Here is a 26,741-nt window from a genome sequence, read left to right on the forward strand (position 1 = left end):
AGCATACCTGTCGAAAGCTTTTTTTTAGAAAAAATATAAACAAATGTTACAGATTACCGAGTAATTGATTTAACTACATTTGCTCGACGATTATTTTTGTTTTCTATTTCTTCATTTTTTCCCTATTTTATAGTGAATATTATAAAAATTCAAGCTTTTGGCTGAGTGGTTGCAGCCAACCAATGAATTGATGGAACTGAATGGAATATAGAGGGCAAGAAACATAGAATTTATAGTTTATTCTTAGTGATGTCTCAACTCCTAAGTCTCAACTCCTAAACTGATTTTCAACTCTTAATGTCATCTCAGCTCGTTACATACTAAACCAACATGGTGCAAGTCGCTTTTTTTCTAAAAGTCTTTTGGATTTCAGACAGGCGTCAATAGAGATCTGAAATCAACTAAAAGCAATGGGTGCAAATGAGAAAACAGCTTAAGAATACAGCATGTCATCTATTTATATTTCCTAATAAGCTTGAAAGCTTTTCTGATTTTACCGGCTCTGAACTTCTGTGAACATGCATGTACACACAAGAAACCCTATTTCGAGGAGGGACTCAAAGTGGGATGGGACTTGATCATAACCTAAGGAATAATAATAAGAAGATACAGGAAAATATGGGAAATATTTCTAAGTCTAAACATCTCGGATACCTTACCTCCCCGCAATATTTACAGCATTCGGTGCAACACTTGAAATCGCGCTTAATAGTTTTATTGGTCATCCACTTAATGCAGTGAATTACTTACTGTAATGCTTAAAAATTTGAGACAATACGTTTCAATTAACATAGAAAAAGATAATTAATTAGATTAGACATAATTAAGAAACATAATTTAATTAGAATAAAAATTGGAAGATCTTCGAGGCTCTACAGAAAAGCGGATCTTGGCCAAAGAATATTGGCTATTTTATCTAGTTTTATTTCTCTCTTTCAGGTTTGTGACAATATGAAAATATTCTTCCTCGATGATATTTGCAATCTTTTTTAAAGACATTTTTGACTTTCTAAAAGGTATTCTAGTTTCTTACCTTGGAAGAGAGGACAAATTTTCCATATTGTAATAGGTCCTTCACTGGCATATTGTCCAAAAGCAAGCTCCATGAAAAACAAGGGTAATCCGGCGAGTAGATACATGATAATGTACGGAATCAAAAAAGCACCTGAAACAGGAATTTAAAGATACTTTAAGACCTATAAATATTAGAATTAACCTCAAACACAATGTCTTCTCAGGTTTAACCATCCCGAAGTACCAAGAATAGTAAAAATGAGACGACTGCTTGAACTGATCAAGTTGGAACTTAAACAATCATATTTTTCACTAAAAATAGTGAAAACAGGGGTTGAATTTGTTTACATAAAGAACTGCAGTTGGGCCGATTCTAGTGTTAGCCGACATGAAAAAAAAAACAAGGGCAGATAAATTGGCAAAAAAGTTAAAAAAAAAAGAACCAAACGACTTAAATTAACTCTGTATGATGGTGTATTTATCTTTAGAAAGCAACCGGTTGTTAAAGTTTAAGTTATTAAAGACGAAAAGCATTGTCAAATTGAACTAATAATTTTGTTTATTTATTTTCATGGGTCAACGTGCCAACTCTAACGAAAATGTCTGACTGTCTAAAATAATTCATTATTTTGAAACAGGAAGATCGCGGTATTCAGGTATGAGCTGGTCCACAGGGTCCTAGGATGGGTAAAAGAGTAAAAAAACAATGTTTAAGATCAGATTATAACAGTGGAAGAAAAACCTTCCAAGACAGTAGCTACCAGGATAACACCTGAGTCTCGCATTCGTAGCCCGAGAAAAAAAAAAAAGCTACCAGAGCCATCGCTTTAAAGTATTCGTTGTTTCAAAAATATACCAACTAACCCAGGAGATTGGACAATTGGAGGGCAGAGTTGACCTCTGAAGGACCTGTGGGATAGAAATAGCACAAGGTCAAATTACAGCAACATATAGCTTTAAAAAAGATTTAGGTTGGGGTCAATTTTCTTCGTGAAAACTAAAAAATAGACTTTTAAAATGTAACATGACTTTCTAAGACACACTATCAATGAATATATGACCAAAGGTCAAATACTTGGCAGTCACGAAGTTGAGAGCATGTCAAAAATCACAGAGAACACTGAACGATCCGAACTAAAGGCAAACAAATTATCTTTTTGCTGGTTTTAGAGTAGTTGATTATCATTGATTGAAAATAAGAAGAAAACACAGCGGAATTACGACATGTTATCCAAATACAGTTTTATTGGTAAAACACAGGGGAGGGAGATTCAAATCTGAAAACTGTTACAATATGGTAACCATAGACGTCACTTCAAATGTTGGGGGGTGGGAGGGCAATGAGTTTTGCTGACTGGTTTGGGGGATCATATTGCTATTAAGATTATTTCATTTCTTTTACCAACTGAAATTGATCTTCTTCCATACTGATTTGTCATTCGTTTCCATTAGCCCCTTCAACTACTATAATAAAAAAATGAGCCGGTAGAAAAGCGGCACTTCGCACCACTATTTTACAGACTCGATTTTTTTTTCCTACTAGCTGAATATATTCATGGGTGGGATACCCCCCCCCCCTCATGCGTGACGACCATGATATTAACCATGCGCAAGCTTACAAAAATTCTTACCGAACACAATTTCTTGTTCTCTCCCTTGTCGTCTTAAATCAAGCTGAACAACAGCTTAGGTTTTTCCAACAAAAAAAAGTGATTTTTTTTTCTTTTTTTTTTTTACTAACCACACATTTTGACAAGGACATTGAACAAAAGCTACAAGAGGATGTCACTTACCACCTCCATTCCGATAGCAAAGATACGGGAACCTCCAAATCGTTCCAAGACCGACAGCATAAGAGAAACAGGACATCATAAATTCAACTTTATTTGACCAATTGCCCCTCTCTTTGTTTTCATCAACAACTTCAGGGGTATAGGTTCTATCCATAGCATCTGGTTGACGATTGGGAACAAGACCTCTAACCTTAAGATCGTTTCCTGGAAACATGTGAGTCTCCTGCAAAACAAGGACAAATTAGAGAAAAGAACGACAATGGCCTATGGAGTTGTAAAAATAAAATAATTCCTTTTTAGGTTGATGTTCACTGCGAAAACGATTGGAGAACGTCATCTGAGGTTATTATTAAGCGGACAGAGATTTTTTGAAAACTAGAGCTGTAATAATTTGCTTAAAGAAAGGGGAAATGTTTGCATTTTCTTTTGTTTATAAAATTTTTTTTAACACAAAGCAAATTTGAAAGTGTAATTCAGTAGATGGATAAAACTGTCTTCGCCATCTTACGTTTGTCAATTAAAACCATAGGACAGCAGAAAAATAGCACACCAAATCATTCACAGGCAACATAAACGTTAATTATACGACAAGACATGCATGTCAAACGGAATTAATTTACAGTGTTGACACAATTAGAATGTCCTAGTTGGAATATTCAAAAAGCAAATCTTGTCCAAGGAAGAAGGTGAAAAAGTAAGAGAAACAAAATGACAGGTAGAGAAAGAGAAAGATACAAAAACATAAAGAGAACCGAAAGTGTTTACAGAGCAGATCTAAATCGAAACAATAATCTGTGCTATACATAGCAAATAATCTTAGTCTAAGATGCAACTGAGCTTAATCAACTTGCAAAGCTTTCTAGCTTCAAGTAGCTTGGATAAGTTATCCTATTTGGTGAGCATTAGAGATTAGCAAAAGGTTTCAAGAAAACGGACTGCTTTTACTTATTCACCAAGTCAATAAAAAAAAGACAATAGAAGTCCAAAAGAATAGTTTACAAAACAGGATAGATGGCTTAACGGATTTTACAGTGTAATGGTGTTACGCAATAGATTAAAAATAAAAAACCTCATGGTTTCGTATACAATAGCACATGGTAAATAGGAACAAATCCAAGTACATATAAACACGATCTTATGCCACAGGCGATAGGCGATAACAACAATCTCAGTGAGAAGTTGGAAAGAATGCTTGCGGAAAATCCAACTTAGTTCATTGCCCTATTTATGTCATATATATAAATAAGGAACATTATTACCCTGCAGCCATTGAAAAGACAGAAAAAGTCATTGCTATATTGTTAATCTAACAACAAATACTGACCAATGCACGTTAATTCATCGTAGGGGGAGGGATAAAAATTTAAAAGTAGAATATAAACTTTCATGTATATATTTATTTATTTATTCAGCGTTACTATTGATCATTTAGTAGAGGATTACACTTTTTGCACGTTTGGAGCCGACGGCAGACAAGAATGCCAAAATAATGGCCCCGGCTCCAGTAAGCCCCCCAAGTGAAACTACCAGTAGTGTTACAGGAGAAAGTACTTCACATGTCTGTTGCTTTATCCGTGATACATAATTTCTTTTACATGGTAGTCCACTGTTTATAACCATTCCGGCATCCCCAACACCGTCAACCGTATCCCTTCACTTAGGTCTATCCTTACGACACCAATCAGCTTCCAATCACAGAGTTTGAGGGCTTATGCTACCAAACTTGTCTCTCACTCACTCGGACTATCTGTCTTGGTTTTTTCTACAATTAGCCATGACTTGATGCCTGCAACTACTTGATTCCAACAACTTTATTGAACTTCCGGTCACTTGAGGTACGACCACACAGCTCCCCAACATCCAAAATTCCCTCTTTCGCGAAAAACCACTAATAAAGCAAATTTCATACGAGGTCGTTGCTCAACCTTGAAAAGTTATCATCACACAGTAACTTGTTCCAAGATTTTTCGACCAATCAAGGGAAAGATCTACCCAAGAAAATACAAGTTGCAATATACTTTTGTTTTTTCTCGCAGATTCAGTCGGAATCATTCGCCACCCCAACCCAGTTCAATTTCATCATAAAGGGTTAGTAGTTGGTAGTCATAAATTAAGTAGTGAAATGTGTGGTGTTCAGCTTAAGATTGCTAGAGCTGTTTGAGGGTTAAATTATGGTTTTTGGTTTTTGATAATTCTAGACAGTGAAAACCTGAAACATCTTTTCGATTTAACTGTGCTTAACTAAGGGTAAAATCCAAAGTATTGGGAAATGACGTGATGTAATATAACAGGGAAAGGAAGATTGTGAAATACCCATTAAACGAAAATAATTTGAGGACTAAAGTTTTTTTTCCCTCAAGATAAAATTTTCTATAAACAACAGTCTATTAAAAGCCACAAAAACGAAATGGAATATAATTTATAGGAAAAAATAGCAACAAAATGTTGAATTTCTAAGAAGATGCTTTGAAAAATGCCCAGACTAAGTTCAAACCAAAAAATGCATCGTTCTAAAATATACTGAATAGATTTTTCATTCTAATTATTTTCTAATATTTTGATATTGGGAGAGAAAACCATTAAAAAACGAATTGATATAGATCATAAGCCACTATCAATAACATTGATCCAAACTATCCTATATTTTCTCATTTAGCTTTTGAAGGTTTATCTTTGCAACTTTGTCAAGAATCCTAATCAAACATGCTTATCGACAATAAGCCAGATTAATACTTTGAGCACATCTGAGTTTCATCTTTTTTTTCAATCAATTGAGGCAAGATAAGATGTAAATTACCAAGCTACAAAGCTACAGAACATAGTTTGTTCTTTTTTAATATGACGGTGATGCCGCCGCAGCTATTAACTGATAAAGAAAACATGTAATGATTATATTCCAATCACGATGACAAACAATGACCAAGTTCCGGAGATTATTCTAGAAGCAAATAAACATCATTGTCGGAATACAAAAGAACTTGTTCTTAAAAGAATAGTGCTTGTTAAGGGGGGATTGAGCTCTGAACCAGGTACATACAATGGGTGATCAATACTTCTATAGCTCCATACGTTAATCCATATGAGAAATGATACTTCTCCGGCGTCTCTTATTTTTCTATATGCGACATCTCAATGCTATACAAAACTGATTTTAAATAAGTTTAGTACTCGTTTGTTAAACGGAAAACGCTCAAGAATTAGACTGTCAAAAGATCTGACAAAACCGGTTGGCCTCTCTGAAAGCGGTTATGATTTGCTAATTTTGAGTGAGAAAACTACGATGTAGGTATATTTTAATTAAATATTTAATACTTAGAGGTAGTTAAGGGTTAGGTATTTAATATAATGCGTTCTGCACGACCTGCTTTCCATAGTTCTTTGTCGTAGTTTCCATAATTTTGAATTTAAAGTATTATATTACCATCCTGTTTTGGTATATTTCATTAGGATTAACTTAACTATGCTTCTTGGATGTGTTACGTTTAATAGACAAGTTCCCAAAGTTTTCCTTGAGGAAGTGAAAAGCGCATCTGCAATTTAGAACGAACAAAAACAGTTATGCAACATAATCTACAAGACTAGCCCAAATAAAATGACATGTGTAGTCATGACATACGCCCTATACTTCTAGAATTTGGAAAACTCGCTTTATTAAGAACACAAGAACGAAGCGAAAACAAGGATGTTCTCTCAGAATCAGAAAAGTCAATAATTATCTTGTAGAAAAAAATGATTAACACCTATCTTTCACCGGTCATTGTATCAATAGCTTTTAGTATACAATTATAGTTCTTATAAAGTACGTTTTTTCGAGCTATTTTTGTAGATACTTGTTGCATAATCTGCGAAGTAACCATTTTTATTGGTGTTAAGTTCCGACTTCACACCTTACTTCCATAAGAAAACTTTACTTTTTAGACTGTTCCTTTAAGTTTTTTTAAACATAGACAATAAACTTAGAATTTTTTTTTTGTCTAACTAGGGCGATGAAACTAAAGAGTCAACAGTATTTTTTTGTTAAAATAGGGCATTAAACATAGGTTTTTCTTCCTACCTTCCTCCAACTTTCACATGATATATGTGCAACTTTGTCACATAGGTAAAGAGTCCGAAGGTTATATTATCACCGGTATCTTTGCGAAGCTGTAAACGAAAAATTCAGTTACTTCATTAGAAGTGAAAACAAACAAATATTTTTCTTTTAGGTTGTTGTGTTTTTAATGCATTTCTCAGTTTTCATTTAGTAACAAGGCTGGAAGGGGGAGTAAGAGAGGCACTTCAAACTTCCAATTAAGGATTTTCGACCCTGGATATTGCAATAGTACCCTTGTTATACTTCCCGGCCTTTCCTCTCCAGAAGCAGCACCAAAGCGCCATTTTTGGTACCGTGTGGCACTTTACAATGGATTTATCAAGACAAATTTATGAAAATACCGTAAATATGAGCAGGAGCTTCTAAACGAATCATTGAACGTCTCTCTACGATCTTGCAGTAGCTGTCAAGTCTTGGTGGGAAACCACTGCTATCCATACAAAAAGCGATTTCCCTTGTTTTACGAGATAGGGGGGCCAAGACCTCTTGTTTAAGGTTTCAGATCATGAAAAATCGATTGGCTATCCTGGAATCAGTATTCCCCGGCATTCTGGTCCCTTTTTGACAAAACAAAATGATGTTCTAAAGAAAAAATTGGCAGAAAACACAACTTTGCTGTGGCATGATCACTGTTGTCAAACAGTTCGTTGTAACGAACTGTAAGTAAGGAGTGACCCAGCACAATAGTAACGGAAACTCTAAAAAAAGGGATGTTGATACCAATAGATACATTAACAGAATCAAATTTTTATGCTGATTTCAAAGCATAAAATGTTTCATCAAGTTTAGTCTAATTCATCAAAAGTTAAAAGTTAATTCATCTAAATCCCATAAAAGTCATAGAACCTTACTGGAAATCACGCTATCATATTCAGTGTATCAGAGAACTGTATTGCAGAGGTTTCAAGCTCCTATCTGCAAAAATGAGGAATTTTGTATTTTTTGCCAGAAGAAAGATCACAGATGCGTGTTTATTTTATTTTTTTCCCCAGGGGTGATCGTATCGCTCTAGTGGTCCTAGAATATCGCGGATGGGCTCATTCAAACGGAAATTAAAAAGTTCTAGTGCCCTTTATAAGTAACCAAAAAAAAATGCTCTTTGCATTGAGCAAGTTTTCATGAGGGAAGGGACATTGCTATGAAGGGGGCGCCGGGTTTCCCAGCATTATTTAGAAACGATCAAAAATTGAATAAAAAAACAAGTTTTTCAACTGAAAGTAAGGAGCAACATCAAAATTTAAAACAAACAGAAATTATTACGTATATGAGGGGGTTTGCCCCCTAGTCAATACCTCGCTCTTCACGCAAAGATTTTTTAGTATTTTCATCAGAGCTATTTATTCTAATTAAACCGTCTATGTGATTAAGGGGTCATTCTTAATTAGTTAGAACAAAATTCGAACTTTGGCGTAAAGAGCGAGGAATTGACTAGGGGCGAATCCCCTAATATACCTAATAAAAATATAAAAATATAGAAGTTCGTTGCGTAAGTTAATTCGTAAGTTACGTAAATTTATTACTAACAAAAATAAAAATCGTAAATAAAATTAAAAGTTCTATTGCCCTTTTTAAGTAACCAAAAATATTAGAGGGCAACTAGGCCCCCTCCTCCACTCCTTTTTTCTTAAAATCATATGATCAAAATTTTGAGAAAGCCATTTAGCCAAAAAAAAAATTAATATACAAATTTCATTTGAATCATTCATGTACGGTGAGCCAAAATCATAACCTACATTAATTCAAAAATATTCAGAAATTAAATAAAAAACAGGTTTTTTTTAACTGAAAGTAAGAAGCGACATTAAAACTTAAAACGAACAGAATTTCTCACAACTCTATTTTTTAAAACAATATAAAACTTTAGCATAAAGAGCGAAGCTTTGAGGAGAGGACAGCCCCTTTCATATACAGAATATTTCTGTTCGTTTGAAGTTTTGGCGTCACTCCTTACTTTCAGTTAAACAAAACTTCTTTTTTTTTATTTTAATTCCTTAAAAGGTGCGGTGAGTATTTTAAATTCCGTTCTATCACCCGCAGGAAGAAAAACGGAAAAAAGAAAACACATCAGCGGTTAGAGTTTCCAACAGTGCTGATTACAATGGTACATTTTTAATTTTGATTCGTAGCCATTTTTGAGGGTTTTATGCTCATTCTCAAGATCCTCGAAAATTGATTTTTGAACTAAAGGCACTATATAGCTAAACCTTATGATATTTACCATTTCTGCATTTTTTCCACTACGCAGGTTTTTTTTCAAAAAGCGTGTTTTAAACGACCGGTCACTATGGGCCTTAGTTTGCTCTTTACTAGGTTGCAAACATAATATGATAGCTAGGTTTCGAACTACCAGTCTCAAAACCAAAGTGACTTCAGCGGAGTGTAACTACAAAGGGTTCAATTTTAGTTTCGACGGGAAAATTCGAAAGTTCTAACAAAAACTTCACGGTCTTTCGGGTTTCATAGCTTCCTATTGGCTTTTTAGATTACATATTAGTCTTTAATAATAAGAAATTTGTCATAGGGGAGATAGGCAGGATTTTAGAAATACATAGGCGGGGCAATCTAAAAACTCAACTTTATTTATATATTAAAATATATGGGGATATTAATTTCGACAGTGTAGGAAGTGTATAGTGGGAATACATTATGGTATGGGGCAAAAATAAATCACAACTTGGATTCAAAATTTATTGACAAAATTTCTGAAAAATTAATTTTTGGCAAAGATCATTTACCAAATTAAGCTGATTTAAAAAAAAAGAAAAAAAAAGTGTTAACGAGTCTTACTTGACTGACTCTTAGACCCCGAAGAATGCTATCTCCTTACAGCTTACTGTCAACCAAGAACCCCATTGGTCAAGAGATCATTAGCTAGCCTATCTAAAATTCGATATAAACTGAACAAAAAGAGCAAAACTCGGGCATCTTGTCGAGAAAAAGCGTCGGAATTGCTGAGATTTTACTTTTCAGAAATTCAATACACGCAAGTCATAAACAAGTCTACCGTGCTTACAATAAAATACATACGTGATGTTTTCAACCTTGTTTCTTTACTAAGAAGTGGTAATTCACTTATTAGTAACTCAAAATCAAATAAAATGAACCTTAATTAGATAAATAAATTCGATAAGATAGATAGCCTCAGTAATGCTATTACTGAACTGGGTTTTCTGCCAAAAGCACTTTACACTAAGGACAGCAGCGTTGTACCCTTTGAGCTTTTTCCCAGCGAAAAAACACTAAATAAACCACATAGAATAGAAAAAATAAACAGACCTTCAACTCAATATGAACAACCATTTTTCCTCCCTAAGAGACGACTTTTCAAGAATAATGCGTACGTTTGCATGGATCTCAGACAGGACTAATGCCACAAGCAAGAATTTGGAGGAGTGGATAGAATTTCTATTTTTATTGCTCTTGGAACAGTTTGACAGGAGATACCGCAATGCCAAAAGTTCACGTGACAGAAACTAGGAGGGCTCAAAGAGTTCAACCAATTAGAATTAGCTGGCAAGTGGGTTTGGCTCGGGTATAAAAGACGTAACTGACAAAACATGGAAAAGAAAAGAAAAACTGGCAGCTTCAGCATATATTGATAATTTAAAGTCATGCATTCAACATCGTCATAGTATTTGTAACAAATGTCACTTTTAAATGTCACATATTCTTCATGGGGTAGTTATTGCCATTCAGAGGTTGTTGCTTCAAATTTTTTTTACAAATTTCAAAGAGAGTACATAAATTTTACAAGCCAAAATTATAGGGAGGGGCTGTGATTATCCCCGCATGAACCAATACTTGTGAGGCTCAAATTGTGAGCGTCACAATGTTATTTTCATTTTTTTCGGTACTTGTAAAATGTCCCGACCAGACTCAGAAAGCGATGTTATATTAATCATAATGAAATATACTAAGATATGATGAAAATATAATACAAAATTATGGAAACTACAACAGAGAATTATGGAAGCAGGCCACCAAGAACGCATCATATTAAAAACATAACCTAACCAAAATAACAACTCTACATATTTTATATTTAATTAAATATCAATAAATAGTAGTTTATCTCGCTGAGCCTAAGCTAATTATCTCCGAATCCAAACAGAGAAACCGGTTTTAAACATATCAGACAAATCAAACTTCTTGAGTCTTGTCGGGATATCTATAAAGTACCATTTTTTTTCACGGTCTCTTTAGTGGAAGAAATCCTAAGTCGCAGTGTGAGAAGGAATGCCATTAAACCAGCACAAAATATTTGAATTTTATCAAGCAAGAAAACTGAGGCGTTAGTTATGAAAAAAGTTTAGCCGAACTACTGTGCTACGTTTTTCCAACGTAATACAAATATAGTTCCTGTTTTTAGTGGATTTCAGATCTATATTGACGCCTGTCTGAAATCGAAAGGTATTAAGTCCACTTTTTATTTTAAAGCATTCAGCACGTCATTCAACATCCTTTCTTCTTTCTAGAAATGAACGTTGAGATAAAAACACGCAATTTCGGGACTTGGGTGACAATTTCTATTGACTATTTGACTGCGTAAAAAACATTCCAAACCTAAAGCAGACGATTTTATGTAATGACCAATAATCAAGTAATTAAAAAGGAAGATTAAGATAAAAAATAAGAGTTTCCTCTTCAAACCTTTGTCGCACTCCAGCACACAGGTAAACAAACTTTCTTCTAACAAATTTGATTTGTTTCCTTACAAATATTATTAACTAGCTGTTGGGGTGGCTCTGACTCTTGAACATGCAACATATAATTGTCCATGGGAAAACAATCCGTATTCAGATCTATACCTCATTATTCTAATGATTGCCCTTGAGCTTTGTTGCTGGTGATTGCTAATCGAACATTCCCTGTGTCCCCGTCGTCATTTATATATCCCCCTGTGCCCCCAGGCGTCCCCGTTGTAGTTGTGTCCCTGTGTCCCGGTCGTCATTTATATTCCCTGTGTCCCGGTCGTCATTTGTGTCCCGGTGTCCCAGTTTGCAATTTCTCTTTGAGTGTCCCGGTCGTCATTTATATATCCCCCCTGTGTCCCCGTTGTAGTTGTGTCCCTGTGTCCCGGTCGTCATTTATATTCCCTGTGCCCCGGTCGTGGTTTGTGTCCCGGTGTCCCAGTCTGTAATTTCTCTTTGAGTGTCCCGGTCGTCATTTATATTCCCTGTGTCCCGGTCGTCATTTGTGTCCCGGTCTGTAATTTCATCAGTTGACAAACATGACGTTATATATATATATATATATATATATATATATATATATATATATATATATATATACTAGCTGTTAATATATATATATATATATATATATATATATATATATATATATATATATATATATATATATATATATATATATGTTTTTAACTACGTAAAACTTGCGAATATACAACATTCTTTGCTGTCCCATTGTCTGTGCATATAAATAGATTGTCAGGTTTACCGACTCTTGAACATGCAACATACAATGTTCCATGGGAAAACAATCCGTATTCAGATCTATACCTCATGATTCTAATGATTGCCCTTGAGCTTTGTTGATGGTGATTGCTAATCGACCATTCCCTGTGTCGCCATCGTCATTTATATATCCCCCTGTGCCCCCCCCCCGGCTTCCCCTTTGTAGTTGTGTCCCTGTGTCCCGGTCGTCATTTATATTCCCTGTGTCCCGGTCGTCATTTGTGTCCCGGTGTCCCAGTCTGTGATTTCTCTTTGAGTGTCCCGGGCGTCATTTATATTCCTTGTGTCCCGGTCGTCATTTATATCCCCCTGTGCCCCCCGGCGTCCCCGTTGTAGTTGTGTCCCTGTGTCCCGGTCGTCATTTATATTCCCTGTGTCCCGGTCGTCATTTGTATCCCGGCGTCCCGGTCTGTATATACATTCGTTTTCTTAGTTTTGTTTTTCTCCTTTATTTTTCATTTTTTTCCTTTTTTATTTTTTTTCTTTTTTAAGTTTTATTAGCTTTTTAGCTTTTTTAGTTTTTCTTATTAGTTTTTAGTTTTTTTTTCTTTTTAGTTTTTTTGTAGTTTTTACCTTTTTTTAGTTTTTTTTTACTTATGTCCTGGTCGTCATTTATACTCCCTGTGTCCCAGTCGTCATTTGTGTCCCGGTGCTTTATTGATGGTGATTGCTAATCGAACATTCCTTTTGTCCCGGTCGCTTTCTCTTTGAGTGTCGTCATGTATATTCCCTATGTGCCGGTGTCCTGGTCGTCATTTGTGTCCCAATGTCCCGGTCTGTAATTTCGTCAGTTGAAAACATGACGTCAGTCGACACACAAACATGACGTCACCCGACAGACAGACCCACACACACACAGACAACTTATTTTTATATATAGATAGATATCTATATATATAAAAATAAGTTGTCTGTCTGTGTGTCTGTCTGTCAGGTGACGTCATGTTTCTGTGTCGACTGACGTCATGAAGTTAGTTGTCGTCACTTTTGCTATGACGGTGACGTCATTAAAGATATTTAAAACATATATGTTCACGTAGAAATCTATTAATGTTTAGCTTTAAAATGACTGATGAACTTACAATGGCAAAAGCCGATGAAGATGCTCAAAGAGTCTATGCCAAAAAACTTGCTGCTGATAGAGAAAGTCAGAAAAGAAAGCGTGCCGAGGAATCAAAAGAACAGCAAGGAAACAGGCTTGAGGCTGATAGAGAAAGAAAGAACAGAAAGCGTACCGAGGAATCAAAAGAACAGCAAGGAAACAGGCTTGAGGCTGAAAGAGAAAGAAAGAACAGAAAGCGTGCCGAGGAACTACCAGAGCAACGCGAAAGCAGACTTGCTGCTAAAAGAGAAAGTGAAAAAAGAAGGCGTGCCGAGGAATCACAAGAACAGCAAGAAATCAGGCTTGCTAGTGATAGAGAAAGTAAGAAAAGAAAGCGTGCCGAGGAATCACAAGAACAGCAAGAAATCAGGCTTGCTGCTGACATAGAAAGTAAGAAAAGAAAGCGTGCCGAGGAATCAGAGCAACCTGAAAGTTATTGCCTGGCATTCAGGTACAGCCCAGTCGATGATTATAGCTTGAGTAGATGTTTTCAAATCGGGACAATGTCTAAAATTTGTCCCTATTGCAAGGCCTTGAAATTCAATGGTGAAACAATGGGAATGTGTTGCGCCTCAGGAAAAGTTAAACTTCCTCTATTGGCTGCACCACCAGAGCCATTGAAGACTTTCCTTACTGGAACTACGTCAGAATCTAAGCGTTTTTTGTCACAAATCAGAAAATACAACTCATGTTTCCAAATGACGTCGTTTAGAGCCCAAATCGAAAATCCAGATCAATTTATGTCTACTTTCAAAGTAAAAGGGCAAATTTATCATAGAGCAGGGTCCCTTCTACCATTCTCAGGCGAGAATCATGAATTTTTACAATTGTACTTCATCAGTAATAGAAATTCTGAATTGAATGCACGTTGCGAAATTTCTCCCAACGTTGAAAGGACAATCGTTTCCCAATTGCAACATCTTTTCCATGAAAATAATAATTTAGTGCGTCTGTTCAAAACAGCCATCGATTTGATGCCCACTAACAAAGAAATGAATAAGAAATGCAGTGCAATAAATTATTATTCCTATAGACTAATGATTCGGCAGGATAAAGAAAATTATATTTTAAAATGCCGTGAATTGTTTCACTAATTTATCGTTGATATGTATGCTAAAATTGAATCAGAACGTTTGCTGTATATCCGCCTGAATCAGACCAAGCTCCGCTCTGAACAATACATTCATTTGCGAGATGCAGTTATAAATGACGGTAATACCACAAACGTTGGAAGATTAACAATTTTACCTCCGTCATATGCTGGCAGTCCCCGTCATATGCATGAATATGCTCAAGATGCTATTGCGTATGTTCGTCTCTATGGTCGTCCAGATTTATTTATTACATTTACATGTAATCAATCTTGGGACGAGATACTGCAGCTTTTACTTCAAGGACAATCGGCGGTTCATAGGCATGACATTACGGCCCGTGTCTTCCGGCAAAAGTTGAAATCACTGATAAACTACATAGTAAAACTTGAAGTGTTTGGGTCAGTGCGATGCTGGATGTACTCAGTGGAATGGCAAAAACGAGGTTTGCCACACGCACATATACTAATCTGGCTACATAAAAAATTACTTCGAACGAAATTGATGATGTGATTTCCGCTGAAATACCTGATAAAAATGTCGATAAAGGGTTACATGATATTATTGTAAAAAATATGATACATGGACCTTGCGGTGCACTGAACGAAAATTCACCACGCATGGCCAAAGGAAGGTGCACAAAGCAATATCCTTGACTTTTAGTATCAAACACAATTACTGGCAATGATGGTTACCCACAATATAGAAGAAGATCTACTGAAGATGGCGGTAAAACAGCAATAATAAAGAAGCGTAACGGTACCACCATCGAAGTAGATAACCAGTGGATTGTTCCATATTCCCCATTATTATCAAAAACATTTAATGCACACATAAACGTTGAATACTGTAACTCCGTAAAGGCAATCAAATACATATGTAAATACGTCAACAAAGGCAGTGACATGGCAGTTTTTGGCTTGCAGCCCGAAATCAAAGATTTCGACGAAATCGTACAATATCAGGCTGGAAGATACATAAGCAGTAATGAAGCTGTTTGGCAAATTCTTTCATTTCCGATACATGAACGTAGTCCAGTGAACGTAGTTCACTTAGCGGTACATTTACAGAATGGTCAATGTGTTTATTTCATGGAAACCAACGTGCAACAAAGAGCCCTGAATCCACCGGATAGAACATTAACAGCTTTTTTTTCGCTTTGCAAAAATGATTCTTTTGCAAAAAAACTGCTGTATACTGAAGTGCCTTCGTATTACACGTGGAATACTAAAAATAAAGTATTTGAACGTCGAAAACAGGGTAAGTCAGTCGACGGCCAACCTACCATCTTCAAAGATACCACGATAGGAAGACTCTACACCGTTCACCCCAATCAACATGAATGCTTCTTTCTACGCCTGCTTTTGGTGAATGTACCCGGTCCGACATCCTTTGAGTATTTGAGAACTGTAAACGGTACTATACATGACACTTACCGTAGTGCATGCCAAGAATATTGGATTGTATTTAAATTTTGGACTAAACACAAGTATTTCGTAAATTTTTCGATGAACGGTAATTTTGTTGAAGAAGTTTTTAATTAATATTTTTACTATACCACTTCGGGGAGACGACAATTATTGTTTATACGTAAGGGAATTCTGCGTGACTTTTGATCTTCTACACAATTGAGGCCATCAAGGGCTGATTGCGCGTAAATAAGATTTTACATATGATGGGTGTGAAGTTAGAGAAAAATTACTGAATGTGCCTGTGAATCTGAATATTATTTTTGAAAAAGGGAAGTACCTAGCGATATTAAGAAAACTTCAGTTAAATCCTCTATAAGAAAGGTGATAAGAGTTAGTATGGTATGGTATAGATACCGTGCTTTAAGAGACGAACAGCGTATTTTTAGAGGAAAGAGGATGCTTCAACACATTTTCATTCTAGATTAATAAATATGAAGTGCCTGAGTCATCAGACTCCTTTGGTTCTCCCTTTTATAGATTATGAGCAAGCGTTTGATTCAGCCGATAGAAGAACTTTAGTGAAGGTCCTATCCTTGTTTGACAAATAAAAAAAATGACAATTTGTCCGATGACAAATAAGAACGATGTCGCTTTTCTTGATGATAGTAAAAATCAATGATCAGTTGTCCAATGGAAAATAAAAATGATGACAGTTTGTCATGATGACAAGAAAAGTTACGACAGTTTATCCGATAACAAGAAAAATAATGACAGCTTATCCGCTGACAAGAAGAAAAGAGTGAGTCCGATGGCAGAAAAAAAAGATGACCAGATTATTTTATGGCATATAGTCTGGATATGGCTTGTTCAACCAATTCTGCGTGACTTTTGATCTTCTACACAACTGACGTCATTAAGACCTCTACAACAGGGTTTTCCCATCTTTAAATATAAATTTCAAATACATCGAAGCATTTTATATAAATAAGAAAAGATAAATATTGCCATTTAAATTTCTGAAAACTAAGCTCTTGGTAGGACATTGCCATCCCCATAAGAAACTTCCTGGCAAGGCTCATGATGACCCCTCCCCCTCGCTTTTCCATCTTAGCACCGGTAGGCTTGTGCATATAATATTTTGCGATACGTAGAAAATGACTGCAGCAAAGGAAAGGTCACTATGATTCTCTCACCGTAGCACTAATATTAACGGCGTAGACCAAAAATATTCCCGGGAAGCAAGAGGCATTAGATAAAATTCTCCACCTAGCCTCCCCAAAAATCATTCTATACTTATCTGCTTATTTAAGGTCCAATGGGAGCTAGGATATTTAAGCATTAAATTACGCTCTTTTAGCATCTATCTACCCTCTAATTACTTCTAAAATGACCCACTGGCCCTTCTTTGTAATTTCCAAAGCGCACTTACACATCCCTGTATATAAATTTATGAAATATGAAGCAAATCAGTTTTGTTAAATGACGATTTAAAGTAAATGTCAGGAACATTTTTTGCTATATAAGGGAGGTACCACCACCCGTATTCAGGCTTAGTCTTAATGAAGTGATATGAACTTAATTCCTACCCTCCTCGTACCCCTTTCTATATTTATTTGAAAGCTCATGGAAAGTTAGACAATTTGTGCAAGGATAAACGCTCTTTTAGGCATCTGCGCCACCATACGGCATTTGTTCTTCTGTAACTCGGAAGCTCAATATGTATAGTTCTTGGATACTTTTAAATAGATTGGCTATCTCAGAATTCGGAATCGATAGGAATTTGGTCCTCTTTGAAATAGAACCGTAGTTTGATGCCACAAAATGCCAGAGTTTTCCATGCCACTTTTCCGTGGCACAAACTTATTAGTCACTTTACAAATAGCACCGTGGCACTTAATTTTTTTTATTTTTTGAATAAACCCTCCCTCAATCTATTAGGGCCATCAGTTCGATACAATCACCCCTGGGGAAGAAGAAAGAAAGGAAAAACGAATAAAAGCGCGTCTTTGATCTTTCCTCAGGAAAAAAAAAACTAATAAAAATTCCAAATTCTGTAAACAATATCTTGAAACATCTGCAAGAAGGTTATTTGATATGCTGATCCAATGGTAGGGTTTTTAACATATCGCTTGCCTTTTTAGAGTGTTTCAGCCCTTTTTCGAAAAACAGGCAAATTTTCTCAGGTTCGTAGCTTTTAACGTGTAACACTTTAAACTTGATATCAACGTAAAACAGGCCATTCTTTTCAAAAATTAATTGTTATCAAAATTCTCTTCTTTAGGGTTTCGATTATATTATTGGAGAGCCAAAATTGGACATTGGGCCCTTCAGCATCCGCGCATGCCTTACCACCAATTCTTTAGCAGAAAGGTAGGGACGTTGAAAATAATTTGAATCTAAATCATGCAAGAATTTCTTATCTGCATGAATCGGATCTTGTTTGGCTTTCGCAGGATTTTACTTGGTGGGGGGAGGGAATGAAGATAATTCCATCTTAAAACACAATTTCAAGAAATCCCATAGCCTAAATGATACACGCTTTTGATTGTCTCTAACTCAAGAAGGGTTACCCTTCCCCTTCCCTTTAGCACCACCAATACTGGCGGGTTTTTTTTCTTTCTCTAGAAACATATTTTTGCCAAAAATTACAATTTCTGGTAGCGACCGTTTCAAACGCTCTTGGGTAAGGTGTTCCCGAAAATTCTAGTTAACTGAGCCTTGTAGCTCCAGAAACGTGAGCACAACTATTTTTTTGGGGGGGAGGGGGATGAGAAAATGCAAAAAGCTGCAGTCTAACAAATTTTAGATAGCTCCAAAAGTAATTGTGCTTCATAAATGAATAATTTTAGGAGTGGATCTACACGCAAAATTAGGGAGGCATGGTAGTGTTCGAAATATCCAGCTCCCCTCCCCCTTTCCAGGACACATAATTTTTCTTACCATAAATAATGTCAGTGCTATAGCTTGGAAAGTATTAGTGACAATAAGGCGAGCAGCACTTACGGAAATTGATCAACAAATATGGTAGTGTTCGAAATATCCAGCTCCCCTCCCCCTTTCCAGGACACATAATTTTTCTTACCATAAATAATGTCAGTGCTATAGCTTGGAAAGTATTAGTGACAATAAGGCGAGCAGCACTTACGGAAATTGATCAACAAATATGGGCACCGTATAGTGATACCACCTTCATGGCCTATGAAGGAACTATGACCAGAAATTCTAAGTTGACTTTAATCCAGCTCAAACCCCCGGAACTACCTTTCCAAGTCCTGAAGTCCAAGCAAACAATGCTCTAAGCCCAAATTGAAACTAAATAGCTTTGCCTTAAAATAATTTTTAATAGCCTTACGAGAAGGAAAGGAGTGAAAATAAGAAGTAGAAGACACCTTCCAGGCTTTTATGTGGGAGGCAGACCCGTTCCTGAAAGTTTTATTCGTGTAATACAACGACTTGCTTTTTTGTTCCTTCAAGAGTACAAATGACTAACGCGAACGCGAAACTAATTTTGGCAATAAGCTAAAACAGATGCAAGACTCATCTGGCGTAAAATCCGAAATTTTAGTTAACACCTCCTATATAGATGTTGAGCTAGAAACAGTTGAGGGTTTTAAGATTTGTTAAAATGACAGTCAGGGATATCTAGGGAATAAAGAACACTGGAAACTTATCGGAAATCAATGAATGTACGGGTGGCCACAGTCCCTATTAAGGAAAGGAAAAGAATATTTAACGGACAAATATTCACAACAGAAAACATGCAGCCTCGGAGATACGCACAAATGAAAATAGTGACTAGTGCTTTTTTGTGCTTATTTTTATGATTGTCTGAAGTCTGAACTAGGGTAAATTCGTAACATCAATTTAAAAAGAAAAAATTATTTGCAATGCAGATGGTAAAAAATGTTGTAGAGCATCCAAGTTTGAAAATAATCTTAAACAATTAGTTTTCAAACTACTTTATAATCAGTTTTTTGTGCTCTCTGTCGAAAAGCCTCGCTGAAATTGTCCAAGAAGCAGGGACATAGGTGTTCATTTAGGTATTCATAGGTACCAGGGGAGGAAGAGTGGTTGTCAAACAAAGATAACTGCAGGACTAATCAGTTTGGATGCGCTTACTTAAAATACTGCTGCTTAAGAAACTCGTTTTGTTTTGTTTTATTTTAACTGACTTTAATGACATAGTCCACACGTTTGGAAGCAGCAAAGCTGCCCAGAAAATAATTATGGTCTACTATTCAAGAATCTTAGCAGACACGGCACAGTCTACCTGGCTTACTCGTGGATATTGACAGGGACACCTAAGGGAGTGGGGAGGACCGATTGTCCGGTCCCTGGAAGACAAAAATAAGCGTCAACTGAAAAAGTTTGTATTATAGACAAATATATCGTACGGTATTATCATACAGAACTGACATTTCTTCGAGGAGTTCGCAAACATGGATCCAAATTCAATTGGGGAGGGGGATTAACAAGAGAGACACTGGTATCCCTCTGAAAAACATTTTTGGATCGTAAATACTATCAGAGTAGCGTAATAATATTCCGTTTCATTTTTTTTTACAATTTCAAATAACAGTAGCCTATTTGGAAATGAACTCTCTAAAACGATGCTTTTGGTAACATTTTTAGCTTGGGGGGGCAAGGTTATTGAGTGTTTTGCTATCTTGGGAAGTTGTTGAGGCAAATGAAACTTTCAGTCCTTTCAGAACCTCAGTCCCAAACTTCCAGTGAAACTTTAGTTCAGTCGGTTAATTTATGGCGTATGACCAAATCATATAGAAAAAGAAAATACACCATTCAATGCTCTTAGCAAATACAATATTCACTACCCTCATAATAGCGCCCCACTACACTCCTAATGGGGCCGAATATAGTCCTAGGCTTGATTTATGCAAAATACTGCTGATTTTGTTGTTTATTTCTTCAAATTGGCTTATTTGGGCATTTTGAACAAAATTTTGATGAGAAATAAGCACAAAAATGAGCAAAACATCAAAATCATAATACAAATTGTATCTATAGAAGGCTTTATCTAGCCCCATTAGGGAGACAGTGGCACCAATTCAGTGGTGGGAGGGGCAAGGACAATTCCCCCCTAGATCTTGAAAATACCTTTTTTCAGTATTTTAATTGAAAAAGTGCCCCCCCCCCTAGATTTTAAACAGAACATTTTGTCCTTTCTCCCAACATTTTGTGAATAGCCATCGCAGTAAGACGGGGGACTTGGACATAATTTCAACAGCAGTGATTAGGCTATTAAATATGGAAAGAGCACTGAATAGGGAATCGAATGGTGTAATTATTTTTTCTCTATCTGAGTTCCGTAGGCCTATTATACCATAAGTTAAAAAAACAGTCCAAATGATCCCCTTAGAAGGTCTTCTTAATCTTGGATAGGAGCCTTCGAGATTCCCCTTATCATTATTGGCTTGCAGGGTCCCATGAAAAATATAAATGGATAGAAAACACCTAAATATTCTGGCCTTGAGCTAAGTTTATAAATACTAGCACGTGTTCGTGATTATTGCATAAACTGTGGGAGCTTAATCACATCTGCTGTGTCTTGTGATTACACAATAACAGCTTCTTTACAATAAATCAATTTATCTAAGTAAAGTTACTCACCGACACAATATTTTGTATAATGACCATTGTTTCATTCAAATTGATTTAACTTTTTCTTCCAACTGAACTAATCAATAAGAGAGTTAACAGACGTCTGTTAGGAATTTCTGTCTCCGAAAATGGTTTGTGAAGCCGAAATTCTTACTCCGCCCATGATAAAAAACCGGTTGCCTGAAGTTTATAACTCAGTTGCGTCAGATAAAAGTTACATATTTCCTCGCTTTAAAAAGGATTAAGCAATAATTCCGAAGATGTATGAAAACCCACAGAATTGCTAAATAGCATTCCTGATGTCATTAATTGACAGTTCATTAATAAGTACACCAGTACCAAGGCCCTGGGAAGTGCTGAGGCAGCTGTAACCTGCGCATACAGAGACCATAAATATCGTATTGAAATCCCAGACTTGTCCTGACATTCAGTAACTATCATTCTCCCCCAAATACACCCAACAATCAGAATGGATAAAAATTTGAACTGTTCGATTTAGTCACATAGAAGAATGGATAAAAATTTCTTATTGCTACAGAGCATACAATCAGGGAAAAAGATAACGTTTGTTTTTCTGCGAGGGATCATTGTTTTTTTCGGAAAGCTTTAAAGAGTTCTCATTTTTTGTTCGTCCGGAGTAACAAACTAATTTTGTCTGTTTCACTCACTTTCTCCATTCTTTTCTAAAATATGTCTAGAGGGGACAAATAAATAAAATACCCTAGTATACCATCGTTATTGAACAAAATAAATATTATGGGCTTTGACATAGCTGGAAACTCCTTCATACCAAAAAAAATACCGTCTTTTTCTTCTTGGTTTGTCGTTAATTTGAGCCGTACATAGTAAGACAGGGAGGGGTATCTTTAGAAAAGAATGGAGATAGTGAGTAAAACAGACGAAATAAGTTTGTTACTCCGGACAAAACAAAAATTGAGAACACTTAAGAGCTTTCCGAAAAAAAAAAAAACAATTCTCACTCTCACTCTCAGGAATCATGTACGTCAGGTGGAACGTTCCAAACTTGGCGGAACTGTTTCAAGTGTTGTACGGAATGTGCCAGGTGTTTTTTAGACTGTGCCAAACGTGGCGGAGCCGTGCAGGAGAAGTGGCACTCTGAGATGTATACCAGGTAAAATAACCCCTCAGACAACGCAGTATTCATTAATACACAATATAGAATAAATAAACTAAAAACAAATTTGCCCCTCCCCCCAAAAAACTTACATTTCTTTTCTTTCTTTCATATCTTATTAACATAGTTTAAAACCTGAACGATTACTCCTTTTACCTTTTTTGCCCCTTTTACAGGATCCCTGGAAAGCTAAGGATATTAAATCTGAAAGAATTATCTTCACATGAGAAATCTGCTTGCATTCTACTTGAATGCGGACCCCCATAAGCAACATTGTAGATTACATCTGGGCGAAGGGACGTGAGTAGTCCACATCCGAGGCCAGCCTTCTTCTTTCATAGATCTTTTCTCTATTCCCGAACAATTGTACAGGTAGAGTTGCTTTGGGCACCTCGTCATTCTTAAAATTTTAATTTAAATACAGCTTTTCAGTTATTTTTATTAGCTCATCTTTTCTGCCTTTTTTCATTTTTTTACCGCTTGATTGAGCCAGTAAATGAAAAACTAAATGAAGAATAAGTTGAGTGTATTACCCGTTAGCCTGACGAGACGAAAAGTCCTTAGGGTTAAAAAGAAGAAAAATAATATTTTACTTGTCGGCTTTTCGAGCCCTCGCGGCAGTGCTCGTTAACATTTTTGGCAACACATGACACTAATTTTACCAGAAAAACGAGTCTTGTTCTCTTACTCGTATTTTGTGTCAGGATAAATCCTGACACAATATTTGTCCTCTACGAATTAAAAAATAAAACATTGTGATAGAAAGTTCCTAGTCTGTGACGGGATAAACCTTGTGTAAACTATTAATCTCAAGTCTAAAGACAATGCTTGGATCCTTCTGCTCTGGCATGAGTTTCTGATTTTAGCCTAAGTTCTGATTTGAACTTCACTAATTTTTTTTCCATGGCACCAACGCAGTGGCTAAGGGCTACTGGTATCTTGAGTCATGGAAACCATTACCCAAAGACACAATGTATTATCTATTTAAAAAAATTTTTAGGGAACTTCATAATCTATCAGAGGAATTGTCGTAGGAACCTCGATAAGAGCTCATTCGATTGAAGATTGAAAGGGCTAGTGCCCTTCTAATGATCGAAAGTGATTGCGGGTGACTAACCCTCTCCCACACCCACCATTTCTCCAAACACATCCAATTAAAATTTTCAGATAGCCATTTTGTTCAGCGTAGTTAGAAGGTCCGGGAATTATGTCTTTGAGGATGACAACCCCCCACAGCATTCAGAGTGAAGGTCGTAAGTTATGACCTAGGGCATATAAGGCTTTTTATAGAAAGTGCTGTCGTAGAAACTCCAACAGGGGTTCATTCGACATTGGAAGGCAAATGCCCCACAAGCTAATTATTTCCTCCGACACTTCTGATCCAAATTTTGGTATAGCCAGTTTGTTCAACGTAGTTCAGAGACTTGCAAATTGTATCTTTAAGGATGAGACACTTCCCCGGGCAATTTTCAGGGCAAGGGTTGTAAGTTAAGTACTGGTCCTCTGTGCCTCCCTCCGAAGTTGTAACCTGCGTATCTGCAGAACGTTCCCCTATCCGTCACTTGGGGGCAAACTGAGAGACTTGAGATAGGACCCTACTGAGAAGGTATTCAGCAACTGATTGTAAATTGAAAGTAAATACAGTATGTGATTTTTGTTTTGTTTTACAAAACAGGTGACTGTATATCTCTGGGTAGGGTTTGCTGACAATGGTTATTTCAGTAACACACTTTTCATTTACATTTGCATGCCTAAAATGATTCACATTTGATCCTATGCTTAAGGGGTTTCATGTTCTTTTTTGGACTGTTAAGTTGAACATGAATGAAAATACAATTTTCACAGTGAACTTCGAACGGGAAATTTTCAAGCTAAATAGTTTCTTTTGCATAATATTAAATTTGCCATATTATGGGATGTAGCTTTCTCTTTTTTAGGTTGCAACTTTTGTCTACTGATTTGTCTTTGACGTCTCATGACTACAAAATCTTGAAGCCCCTCCGAGGATCTCTAAATTTTGTTGTTCAAAGTTTTGTGTGTAGTCAACTGAAGTAAGCTTAAATGGCCTTGAGTTTGGTATTACTTTTTTTTCAGGTCGTCCTCTAGGTATGCTTAATACTAATAAAAAATGTTGTCTTACAATACCTTTTATGCAGTGTATGATGTTATTCCAATGCTATCATGTATCTATTTTGATATTTAAATGCACATGAATATGACGTCATTCACATAAAAATGGTTCAAGTGTAGTCTAAGCAAGGCCAGTCGAAGGGTGCACGTCTAGCCCATGCCCCACTAAAATATTATTATATTCCACCGGTGCGGCCTACGTCCCAAGATGGAAAACGCGGGTTTAACGTGAGGCGTAATATTTTACATAAACTGCAGTTTTTAACGTTTGCGTACTTTAAAAAGGGTCAAAATGCCAGCGAATGAAACCCTAAGTTAGCCAATCGGTTTTCCAAGGTCTAACACCTTAATCAGGGGGTATAAACCGTCCCATTTTGGAAAACAGTTCTACAGTATGCGGATCAAACTCTTGAGTATGACATGGATGCCACAGTGAGTTCTGTTGTCATTTGAAAATTGCCAGCTAATAATTACAGGAAGGCTGTATTGATTGCTAATAAAAGGGCCCCCACCCTTGAGCAGAGAACGATGTATTTTTCAGTTAAAGAGGGCGTATGAGAGCTTAAAATTATTGGTTCTTAGGGAATATAAGGAACATTCTGGGGAAATAATGACGCATGAACTAACGGAACCTTTGTTTTGCGAAAGAATTTGTAAGATAAGGCTAATGCGTAGTAAAAACAGCAAAATTATCCAACAGTGTGCAATTCATGTCTATAGATCAAAATAAAAAGAAAATGCCGACGATAGTGTACCAATAATAAACCATTCATAGTAATGAATATATTTTCTTCAATTTTTTCATAGAGGGCAGAAAACCAGCATCTGACGGTCTTTTAATATGGGGATTTCCCCAAGCTTTCGAAAGTTTTCAGGCTCTTTTTGAAATTCGATTGAATTTGTTTTGTCACTATTTTTTTACTTTTAGACTTAGCAGTACTAATAAGTTAACATTCTGAATCAATGTTACATGACAATTTTCGTACCTTCGAAAATTTATCAATCCACCACCATTTTTATGTATTGTTTTGTGTTATCAATAATGCACTAGTCTGGAAAACTATAAATATGTATAATTATCACAATCCAGTTTAATTGAGTTCAGTGGTTTTAATTGAGAGGGAGAGATAACAGAGTCATTTTCCCGAAATTTTATTCTCCTCCTAGATTTTTAACAATGCCTTTTTTGACATTTTCATTGCAAATAGCTTTTCCTGTTTTCATTTAAAGTTAAAAAACAACAGTTGCACCACCTAGGTATTGAAAAAACATACTTATCATCCTCTCGCCCCAATTACCGTGAGTTGGCGCCACTGACTGAGCTAATCTTTTACAAATATATGTTGCACAGATTGAGAAGCAAAAGTTTAAATTTTGCCCTTACTTTCCATCAGAATAACCTCGTCTTTTCAGTGCTTAATTTTTTAATATGCAATAAACTTTACAATGTACTCTTTATCTAACTAGGTTTATCTTTTGCAAGTAGTTACACAAATTACACAAATGTGACTTTTACTAAGATGTCACATTTTCAGTCCTTTCGAGTGTTATTCTCATTCTCGTTTGCATTAGTTTTTACAGGATGGAAAACGCTGTCCACTAGTATCATTCATGTAACACATCAGTATCGCTATTTAGGACCAAGAGCTCCAAGAAAACGGTGCCTGAATCTTGAGAGTGAGAAACTTGACCGCAAGTTTTTATTTCGAAGCTGAATTCCCATAAAATTTCCTTTTTTTTTATGTAAAGAAATGAAGGTAAATACGGGTAAATTAGGAACGAATATAGGTAAATGAATTTACCTAATGAATACCTAATTGGCTGAACTCCAGCCAAGAGTCTTGGCTGAACTTTTCGTTAAGAAGTAATGATACCAAG

General features: G+C 36.1%; 1 protein-coding gene and 1 long non-coding RNA gene across 3 annotated transcripts in view; one reads left to right on the forward strand and one right to left on the reverse strand.

Annotated features, from left to right (window-relative positions):
• LOC136041011 (sodium- and chloride-dependent glycine transporter 1-like) overlaps positions 1–21,762 on the reverse strand; it is a 76,100-nt gene extending 54,338 nt beyond the window's left edge. Inside the window, exons 1-3 of one of the 2 annotated variants that reach the window (XM_065725514.1) lie at positions 21,608–21,762; positions 2,808–3,030; positions 1,034–1,165 (exon numbers count right to left, since the gene is read on the reverse strand). In XM_065725514.1, the coding sequence (XP_065581586.1) occupies positions 1,034–1,165; positions 2,808–3,030; positions 21,608–21,634 (382 nt within the window). In that variant the 5' untranslated portion in view covers positions 21,635–21,762. Of the gene's footprint in view, positions 1–1,033; positions 1,166–2,807; positions 3,031–10,176; positions 10,314–21,607 lie in introns of those variants that run through there. The other variant, XM_065725522.1, reaches the window with a different exon arrangement.
• On the forward strand, positions 11,023–24,827 carry LOC136041021 (uncharacterized). The gene is made up of 3 exons (XR_010620944.1): positions 11,023–11,310; positions 18,261–18,349; positions 24,671–24,827. It is a non-coding gene; the product is annotated as an uncharacterized LOC136041021 (long non-coding RNA).
• The last annotated feature ends 1,914 nt before the right edge of the window (positions 24,828–26,741 follow it).

The sequence above is a fragment of the Artemia franciscana genome, chromosome 2 (genome assembly GCF_032884065.1).
Source record: "Artemia franciscana chromosome 2, ASM3288406v1, whole genome shotgun sequence".
NCBI lineage: Eukaryota > Metazoa > Arthropoda > Branchiopoda > Anostraca > Artemiidae > Artemia > Artemia franciscana.